The following is an 11,034-nucleotide window of genomic DNA, read 5'->3' as shown; positions in this document are numbered from 1 at the left end:
AACAGACCTTTGAAGTTTGGGCAAAAACTCATGGAAGTGATGTGTTTTCGTGCATTTAATTTTTTCATATGGTGAATGTGAAACACATCACTTACATGATTTTATGGTGAAATCAGTTATTTTTCATGTTAATCAGGTCAATTTTCATCAAGAACAATTCACTGTGACTTTAATTCAGAGTAAGCGGCACACAAAAATAAACTCTGCGCTGAAATGATCATGGCACTGCCACTCCTGCTATGCTCCTGCTACACGCCGCCTCTGCATGCCATGTGAATGCTCTAAACTGTTAACATGGGCACCAAATATAATACGTGCTGCTTACGCTCTGCTTACGGTTGCAGTGTGAAACTAGCGTAAGAGTGGTCCAGACCAACCTTACGAAAGTATGACTTACAAAAGGTATACTTAACTAAGAATGTTTCAGCAAACTCGTATTAACGATAAGGTACAGGTTAAGAACGACGTAGCGTTAAGAAGGAAGATGGAAAGCAAATGCTATCTAAACTTTTCTGAAGACAGTTTTCTATTATGCATTCATACAAATAATTAAATCATACATTCATTCAAATACATATACATTCTATCCCTCAGCAGTCTGTCTTCAGTCATGCTTTCACACAAAACGAAACTACTCTGCATGCTGCGCCTGCGTGAGACTCTTAATAATTTGATTAAAGCTGAACAATATTTACTTGAGTTTTTCAAATCACGATAATCAAATACGGGTTTAATGATAATTAAAATGTGAAACGGGATAATTAAAAATAACCTGTCTTGGTGAGCTACCTCCAATCAGGCCACGAGGCGACGTGTTGGAGACCCCTGGTGTAGAGGATGAACACAAAGATGAGGACGAAGAAGAAGGTTAACAGTCTTTATTAAATCCACAGATAGTAATTCCACACAAAGTAAGGCTGGTGACACACATACATTGACGAGACCTGGCAAACTAGAGCTGAACAGAGAGTAACTTAAATACACAAACTAAACTAGGATAATTAACTAGACACCGGAGAACAGAATGACACAATCAAGGCAAGAACGGGAAACTAGATCAACAGCATAAAACAAGGCAGGAGAATTGAAACAGCTAGGGAAAAACACAACTCAGAGTCCATGAAAACAGCAGCCAACTGAACATGACTATGACAACCACAGGCCAGTTCCATTGCTTGTAAGAGATTTTCCCTGGTATATAGGTTTCGGTCAAAGACTTTCCACCACCATGCAAAGAAATACTCTTCTACTGGTTGAGGAATTTGCTGTATGGTGGAAGTAACACGTTTATAAATTGCTGGTTGTTGCTGAACCATTCACATATTCAGACAGAACTGTGAAAGCTGGCATTGTCCCAAACCACGATATTGAAAGGATACACTGCCTGCTGGTGATCTTGCCGGTCACGTTCAAACAAAACATTGCTTAGACCATCTAGAAATGTGAGAAGATGTTCAGTATTGTGTGGCTCCAGGGTTGCATGTGCATGGAGAACCCCATGATTGCTAATGGCTGCACAAAGGGTGACATTGCCACCATGCTCACCAGGGACTTCCACTGTTGCATGTTGGCAAATTATGTTTCTGTCTCTCCTTCTCTTTGTAAGACTGAATCCTGCTTCACCTAAAAAAATGAATTCATTTCCATGGAATCCAATTACAGAATCCACTTTCTGTAAATAAAAATAAAGTTATTTACTATAGTAACTGATACTAAAGGACAGACTTTTACACTGGTGTTTTTATATGCACGCCTGACTTACACTACATCATAGTGCACTTTACAGTAACTTTAGGCTAGTAACACATAGTTGTACTGTACACATCGGTGCTGAAAATGTCTGAGTGTTTACTTACAAGTACATACTGATGTTGTCAACCTGGTCTCATTAAAATACGTACCTCTGCGCACTTTTTGTGCAACACCGTTTTACGTACCTTGCTGCAAGTTTCGCCGCAGTTTCAAATAGAAATGTCCACTGAGTGGCGCTAAAACACAGGTTCAATATGTGAACCCTGGCACGTTTTTATTACGTAAATATTGGTATGTATTGCTGTTTTTTTATTACGTTGCTTCAGATACGTATTGCGGCGGTTCAGAGTTCAAATATCTGGGGACTGTCGCTGAAGGTTAATGCTGTTACGGGGCTGACGAGACGTGAGACGTGCGGATCCATGTGCAGACTTTTATTGACAAGAGACGTGGTCAAAACAGGCAGGGTCAAACAGTGGCAAACAGGTATAACATGGGCGAGACAAAGAGTAAACAGAAACAAGCGTGGGTCGACGATCGGTGAACAGTATCCAAAGGGGCTTGACAAGAGAGGTAATCCAAACGTAAGCGATAGTCCAGGCAGGGGTAAACACAATCCGATTTAGGCAAGGCAAGGCAAGGCTATGAAAACTAACAGGGCTCTGTAGGGCAGCGATAATGCATACAATACTCGTCGACGAGGGAGAGAAAGTCCGTGGCTTAAATACTGTGTGCAAATGGGAATCAGCTGTGTGTGATCAGTGCAAGGAGCTGTGTGTGTCGTTAGTGCAATGAATGATGGGAAATGGAGTCCATGTGATGTGTGGTGTGAAAGTCCATGTGGTGAGTGGGTGACCTCTAGTGGTGAATGAACGGGAGTGCAGACCAGATCCGTGACAGAGCCCCCCCCCAAAGAGCGGCTTCCAGACGCTCCACACAGTCTATAATCAGGAGGGAGGTGGAGCGGAGGCGGAACAGGGGGAGGGATGGAGGGCCAGGTCCTTGCGGAAGTGGAGTGATCTGGGACCAAGGTGGAGCTGGCAGAGCAGGAAGCCAGGGCAGAGTGGACGGGACTGGAACCCACCAGGGCGGACCGGACGGGACTGGAGCCCACCAGGGCGGACCAGACGGGACTTGAGCCCACCAGGGCGGACCAGACAGGACAGCAGACCACCACGGCGGCGCAGATAGAACAGGTGGAGCAGATAGAGCAGGAGCCCACCACGACGGGTCAGGAACCCACAGCAGAGCCTGGGACCTATGGAGAACGGAGACACAAGGAGGAGACAGAACATGCACAGACACAAGGACTGAGGTAGGGAACACAGGAAGTTCATAGTTCGTTTCCATAGCAGGGACAGGACAGAACGAGAGTTCATTGATGGCCTCCATAGCCGTGACAGGACAGAACGACAGTTCATTGACGGCCTCCATAGCCATGACAGGACAGAACGAGAGTTCATTGGCAGCCTCCATAGCCATGACAGGACAGAACGAGAGTTCATTGGCTGATACCGCTGACACCTCTGGAGGTTCTGCGGCGGTTGCCGCCACCTCTGGAGGTTCTACAGTGGTAAACACAGGACACAGGGAGAGTTCAGTAATGGTCTCTTCGACCACAACACAACAGGCTGAGAGTTCATTGCTGGGCGCCACCACCATACGAGGAGCTGAAGTGAGCACCGCCGCTTCGGGAGGTTCTGCGGCATGTACCGCCACCTCTGGAGAAACTGCAGCGGGCACCATCACTTCGGGGAACACGGCAGTTAGCGCCACTACCTCAGGAGGTTCTGCAGCATCAGCCGCCACCTCTAGAGACATCATAGTGGACGCCGCCACCTCTGGGAGTTCTGTGGTGGTGTATACAGCCCAAACACACCAAAATGCAATCCCCATCAGGGGAAGCGTTTCAGACAGGGGAATCAGTTCAGGAACAGGAGGGTTAGAGTGAGTGAGTTTGGGGATACCAGCTGTGCGTGCAGACACCAGCGGTGAATCTCTCACACTGGATATCAGACTGGGATAATGAAAGACTGACCTCGATGATCTGGGTAGGTCAGCGGAGACGTGACGCTGTGACTCTGGAAGGTCAGCGGAGACGTGACGCGTTGACTCTGGAGTGACTCTGGAAGGTCAGCGGAGACGTGACGCGGTGACTCTGGAAGGTCAGCGGAGACGTGACGCGGTGACTCTGGACGGTCAGCGGAGACGTGCTGCGACTCTGGACGGACAGCTGTGACGTGCGGTGACTCTGGACGGACAGCTGTGACGTGCTGTGACTCTGGACGGACAGCTGTGACGTGCTGTGACTCTGGAAGATCAGCTGAGACGTGACTCGGTTGATGACGACCAATTGTGACCCGATTTGACTCTTTAACATTAACTATGACTTGACTTAGTTCATGAAGATCAGCTTTGACTTGGCTTGATTTGTGACCATCAACGGTGACTTGACTTAGCTTGTGAAGACCAGCTGTGACTTGGCTTGATTTGTGACTATCAACGGTGACTTGACTTAGCTTGTGAAGACCAGCTGTGACTTGGCTTGATTCGTGAAGATCAGCTTTGACTTGGCTTAATTCGTGACGATCAACGGTGACTTGACTTAGCTCATGAAGATCAGCTTTGACTTGGCTTGATTTGTGACTATCAACGGTGACTTGACTTAGCTTGTGAAGACCAGCCGTGACTTGTCTTGACTCGTGAAGATTAGCTTTGACTTGGCTTAATTCGTGACGATCAACGGTGACTTGACTTAGCTTGTGAAGATCAGCTTTGACTTGGCTTGACTCTTTAAGATCAACTGTGGCTTGATTTGGCTCTTTGACATTAACTGTGGCTTGATTTGGCTCTTGACTGACAGCGATGACAAGACGAGGTGTTGTTGTGGCCGCCATTTTGTGAACGGGCTTCGCTGCCACTTTGTGTGTCTGCTCCAGTGTGGCTGCTATCCAACGAGAGAGTGCGGTGTCGCGTTCCTCCGCGACACCCACAGTGAAAGCTGAACCAACAGTCCACAGAACATAATCCAAAAACTCACTCAGTGACGAACGCGGACCCTTATGAATCACTTTAGTCTTTAGAGGCTGATTAAGGCCATCACAGAAAAAGTCAATCAACATATTGTCCGGCAATTCTGAGCCATTAGCCAAAGCCAAATATTCCGCAATGTAACCCTCGAGTGATCGTGTGCCCTGCTTGAGGGCTAGCAACAAGATCACTGTGTCCATACCTGGCCATGATCCACTTGAACAGCCGCTGGATCCTTGTGTGGCCGAGTATTCTGTTATGGGGCTGACGAGACGTGAGACGTGCGGATCCATGTGCAGACTTTTATTGACAAGAGACGTGGTCAAAACAGGCAGGGTCAAACAGTGGCAAACAGGTATAACATGGGCGAGACAAAGAGTAAACAGAAACAAGCGTGGGTCGATGATCGGTGAACAGTATCCAAAGGGGCTTGACAAGAGAGGTAATCCAAACGTAAGCGATAGTCCAGGCAGGGGTAAACACAATCCGACTAAGGCAAGGCAAGGCAAGGCAAGGCAAGGCTATGAAAACTAACAGGGCTCTGTAGGGCAGCGATAATGCATACAATACTCGGAGACGAGGGAGAGAAAGTCCGTGGCTTAAATACTGTGTGCAAATGGGAATCAGCTGTGTGTGATCAGTGCAAGGAGCTGTGTGTGTCGTTAGTGCAATGAATGATGGGAAATGGAGTCCATGTGATGTGTGGTGTGAAAGTCCATGTGGAGAGCGGGTGACCTCTAGTGGTGAATGAACGGGAGTGCAGACCAGATTCGTGACAAATGCTCTTAACGTGTTGGAAATATGCCCTACACCAAATCCAGCCCTAAACCTACCCGATAGTGTTAATAAATGCAAAACTGATATAAAAACGTATTAGCTGATGCAACTGCCATTTGAACTTCCTTTTACACAGATTTTAACTGCTTTGTCGAACCGTAGTTACCCGGGATTCGAACCGGTGCTTCTCGTCTCCTAAGTCCGTCTCCGTACTCCGTGAGCTACCAAACAAACTTGTCTTCTCTGAAAACCCATAGATATGAAGCTGGATGTGTGCGATGCTAATGTTCAAAAGCATCAGTTTTCAAATCTCCCAGCATATTAATATTGTTTTGAAGTCATAGCATGATGTTCTTCAAGTAATAGTGCGAAAATTACGCTTTATTAATCGCAACTCAATATTTATTTATCGATCTACTTTATTTTGGAAACTGCAGTGATATGTACATATTGGTACGTATTTCATGTCACGCTAAAAAGTACACCCAGGTACGTACATGCCATGAGACCAGGTAGGATGTTGTAGATCTTTGAACCTTTCAAAGTTGAGTTGCGCTCAAAAGGTACTTTGTATACTTGCTTCTTCCTTATGCGGTTACGTTGGAGTACACAGTCAATGGTAGAAATGCTAATACTGTTGATTACTTCCAAATTTACATTATCTTCAATAACTTGCAGAAAGTGATTTATTTGACAAATTGGTTTAGGCTATAGATAATTTGGTTCTAAGAATGGGGTTTAGTGTCTTAGCAAATGTGAAAAACTGTAAAAGCACTGTGACAAATACCTCCTTTTGAGATCCAGAAATCATTTTGCAAGTTATTACATTGGTAATAACCATATTTGCCATACTATAGCAGTTCCTTACTCTTCTATGCTATGGTATTTACTATATGTGACCCTGGACCACAAAACCAGTCTTAAATCCCTAAGGTACATTTGTAGCAATAGCCAAAAATACATTGCATGGGTCAAAATTATCCATTTTTCTTTTATGCCAAAAATCATTAAGATATTTTGTAACGTAATTTTTGAATAGTAATATGCATTGCCAAGAACTTAATTTGGAAAACTTTAAAGGCAATTTTCTCAGAATTTTGATTTTTTTTTTTGCACACTCAGATTCCAGATTTTCAAATAGTTGTATCTCGGCCAAATATTATCCTATCCTAACAAACCATACATCGATGGAAAGCTTATTATTTCAGATTTCAGATGAGGTATAAATCTCAATTTCAAAAAATTGACACTTATGACTGGTTTTGTGGTCCAGGGTCACATATACAGAATAGTGAATGTCCTCTCATCTAAAGTGTATCTACTATATACTGTAATTATACTATAAGTAGTGTAAAAACTCTCTAGATGAGCCTGCAGGCCAACTTCCCTCTTGGTAACTCCATGGAACATGGTCAACTATAGAGCTTTGTATTTCAACAGGAACAACTGTCCTTTGTTTACGTCCCCTTTATTAATGAGTTCCCCTCCTTTTCCTCCTTGTTTCCCACCACCAGGTTTCATTTTCCAAAGCACATAATCTCATCTTCCTGTTTATATTATACTGAGATCAATGACGCGTGTCACCAGTTAATGTTTACTTAATGTTTATGCATGGATAAATGTGTTCTATTTGAGTTCATATTGTGTTGCTTGAGGTAACTATATTAAGCACTTGTGCTTTCTGAATGAGAACATGGTTAAACCTGTGCAAAATGAGGGCATTTTTGTGTAGAGTTTAGCAGAAAACACTAAGCAAATTGGAATGTGTGTTTTGAGAAATGTGTCTTTGTTTTGAAAACTGAATGAATGGTTTGAAAAATTGGGACAAATTGATCAGTTATAGAGTGTTAGCAATCAAGAAAAAAACTGTAAACATTCAGACTTGAAATTACTCTTGGCAAAGACCCACTCTCGTTAGTTACTGTTGATATGTCCGACAAACCATCATCATAAGCGAGAAATACCACGCGGAGCAAAGAGGACACTGACAACATGCTGACAGACAAGACAAAGCAGGTTACTTTATATGGAATAAAGTCTCAGTTTTCAAATGTCATTCAGCTTTTGTCGTTTTTTAAAGAAATTCAAAAATAAATACCATTTTGTGGCTCTTTTTTTTAATGTGTCGCTGTAGCACATCAAGCGGCACATGAACCGATCTCTTCCTACTAACAGCACAAAATGAACATGAATTAACATCAGAAAGTATGTTGCCTCAAGCGTGGAATGGTGTTAATACACCATTTTCAAGTTCAACTCTCCTGCCTGGATTGTTTGTCAGACAAAATGGTGGATTCAGCGTTATGATTTGTCAATCAAGCTCTCAGCTTGTTCCAATGGTGTGAAAAATCCCTTAGTATAGATTTTGCCTATGAGACAGGGAGAATTAATACATGCATTAAGTTTCTGTATTGCATTATGAATAAATTAATAGTCCTATAATAACTGATTCAGTGAAATATGTAAGATAAAGATTATCTATCAACAGTGGGATAAGTGATTAATAAAGATATAAGCAGCATATTATAAATGACTACAATAATATATACAGTACTACTAAAAATAACATACCTCTTAAAGGTGTGCCCAGAAAAGGTGCAGGGAGCATTTTTGTGTAGTTTAGCAGTAAAATACAATATTCTCCAAATGATTGTTAATATATATATATATATATATAGCACTTTGAATGTGAACACTTCTGAGTGGCAAAAGCGATAGATCTGTTAAGCAATATATTGTGAGAGGGCCGTGTGTCACCGCATCCCAAACGACTCAAAATAATAAACCACAAAGTTAACAAAACAATGGACCCCAAAATGATGGAAGCGAGAGCGTTTTTTTTTCTGGTTACTTCAAAACAGTTGCACCATAATGACTTATACTGCCTTCACGTGCTATCGGCAGCTTCCTATTTCCCACTTATATGAAGGTAAGTTTAAATGAGCCGTTTTAGGAGGGCGTGGACGAGTCTTAACTTTTATAAAGAATATCTCTTTGGGTTTGAGACTTTATTCTTTGCAACTTTAGGGATCTCATCTATGCACGAACAGCTTGTAACGCTCCAAAGAGAAAGGAAAACTTGAAATTGCATCATATGACCCCTTTAAAAGTCATTGAATAATCACACTGATGTAAAAGCATCAAATGCAGTCACTGCTAAAACCATCAACTGTTCAGCTGTCTGTATTTCTGATGTAACAAACTGAAGCTCATCAAACATCGAAGGTTTTCAACACCACCTTCTTTCAAAATGAACAAGTCCCATATAGCTTTACACATGAACAGCATTTGAAAGCATTTTTCACTTTTTTTTTTTTTTTTGAGGAAATGTATCAGTTTATACCTGAGGGAAGTGAAGAACTGTGTGATAATATATGCATTTGGACCTCATTTAACACACCAAGTAAGATGAACTTCCTTTCTGCATAAATACTGACCCACTCAAACACAGACGAGGAGCACAACACAGTCCACTAGTGTAACTCAACTAGTGTTCTTGACACCGAAAGTATAAAAAACGACTACAGAAAAGAGTACAACCTGCAAAATGCACCGAGAAGATGGAAAAAGGGCTGATGATGTGTATGAAAATATTGACGTTATAACTGGTCGATCTGGAAAAGAGATCACCGACCATAATGCATCGAGAATCCAGTCATCTGAACTCACAGGTGAATTCCTGTGAATTTCAAACATAATAGCACAAATGTAATCAATAATGACTTACTGCTCAGTTTGCATGTTTTCAGTTGCTGTGTTCTGTGTTAAATGGAAAAATATAGAGAATAAAGTCATGTTTGTTGATGGTCAGGAAGTGATGGTGTGAAGATCAGGAGCTCCAGAGCAGCTGCAGTGTGTTTGGTGCTGCTGTGTGTTCTTCTGCTGACTGCGGTCATAGTGCTGTGTGTCACCTTCACTCAAGAGAGACAACAGCTACTAACTAAGATCACCAACCACACAGAAGAAAGAGACCAGCTACTAACCAACAATACCAACTTAATTCAACTAAACGTACAGTTCAATCAAGAGAAAAATGAACTGTCAAAGCTTATTCAAGGTATTCTTTAACTACCCTAAAAGCATATAAATATTCAATGACAGTAAGATGAAATGATCAATTATGAATATATTTAGGCATGTACAACATCTAAAAAAATAATAATATCTAAAAACAGGTGGTGTAATTTTTTTGTGAATGACAATAAAGAGCTGATTGTTAAGATGGATGTTCACAGATGGATGGATTTACTATCAATTCAGTCTTTACTACGTTTCCAATGAGACAAAGAACTGGACTGAGAGCAGACGATACTGTACAGAGAGAGGAGCAGATCTAGTGATCATAAAGAACAGCGAAAAACAAGTGAGTGGAATGTACTTACTTAACCATATTCATGAGACACATTTGTTATCAGAAGTGAGCTAAATCTGACAAAACCTACATTTGAGGTTTGTATAGGGACGTCCTCCCTGCTGAAAAAAAACAATAGAACCCTGCCCAAAACACAAGAGAAAATGTAATGGATTTAATGGTTATAATGGGAATTATATTGGTTGTAATGGAAACTATAACAGTGTCTACTGGTATGTGATGGATTCTATTGGTGGGATATTAAATCCTATTGGAAAAATGCCCAAAACACATTACAAAAAGGAAGTTTGTAATGGTTTTACTGGAAAAAGCTGATGGTTTATAATGGTATTTTAATGGAAACCATTAGAATTTCTGTGATGGTTTCTATTGGGCTTCTATTGTTTTTTTTTTTTTAGCAGGGCTCTTATGTAAAAACGATACATAAAAAAACAACCCTAAAACTGCAGAATGTTTTCTGTGATGGTTATAGCCATATTTAATTAATTGAGATGGGGGGGGGGGACACGACGACTAAGAAAAGAAAAAGTCATTTGATTGTCTCCAATTAGTAATAGTGTGTGTGTGTGTGTGTTGTTGTTGTTGTTGTTGAAATGTTTGGTGTAATTTCTTTTTCTTCTTCTTCGTCGGAAGTAAAGCCTGGATTGGTCTGACCGACAGTGATGAAGAGAGCAGATGGAAATGGGTTGATGGCAGCACACTGAGCTCTGGGTGAGAAATCACTCAATTGAACTGATTATTATGTAATAAAATTCTCACAGTCAGTATCATATCACACAGAAAGCAGCACTGAATATCTAATGCTGATCTGTTGATGCAGGTTCTGGATACCTTCTTCTGAGCCCAATGGAAATATATATGAGAACTGTACTATCACTCTTTCAGGAGTATGGGCTGATTATCCATGTTCTAGCATTTTTAAAATGTTACATTTTTAAAATGTAAAATGACTATTATATGCAATACATGTTTATTTTCAGCATAAATATGCTGGAACACTTAAACACCCAGATCTTTTTAATACCATTAGCAGAGAGAGGCAATATTTGAATTAAATGTATTTGATTAATTACTAAATACATATTTTGTCATTTGTATTTTGC

General features: G+C 41.4%; 1 protein-coding gene across 4 annotated transcripts; it reads left to right on the top strand.

The window, feature by feature from the left end:
• The first annotated feature begins 8,292 nt into the window (after positions 1–8,292).
• Positions 8,293–11,034, top strand: LOC131539445 (killer cell lectin-like receptor subfamily F member 1). Of its 4 annotated transcripts, XR_009270851.1 has the most exons (5): positions 8,293–9,230; positions 9,371–9,616; positions 9,795–9,922; positions 10,565–10,642; positions 10,752–11,034. XR_009270851.1 is itself a non-coding variant. In XM_058774063.1 (4 exons), exons 1-4 carry the CDS (start codon positions 9,107–9,109, stop codon positions 10,582–10,584), a joined length of 513 nt encoding a protein of 170 aa, XP_058630046.1. In that variant the 5' UTR covers positions 8,293–9,106; the 3' UTR covers positions 10,585–11,034. The 4 variants fall into 4 exon arrangements, 2 of the variants coding, with proteins under 2 accessions (XP_058630046.1, XP_058630047.1); XR_009270852.1 differs by having other exon boundaries at positions 8,293–9,616; positions 10,570–10,642; XM_058774063.1 differs by having other exon boundaries at positions 10,570–11,034.

Source organism: Onychostoma macrolepis, chromosome 04 (assembly GCF_012432095.1).
Source record: "Onychostoma macrolepis isolate SWU-2019 chromosome 04, ASM1243209v1, whole genome shotgun sequence".
NCBI classification, from domain to species: domain Eukaryota; kingdom Metazoa; phylum Chordata; class Actinopteri; order Cypriniformes; family Cyprinidae; genus Onychostoma; species Onychostoma macrolepis.
The sequence above is the reverse complement of the archived record's forward strand: the minus strand, read 5'-3'. Positions and strand labels throughout refer to the sequence as shown.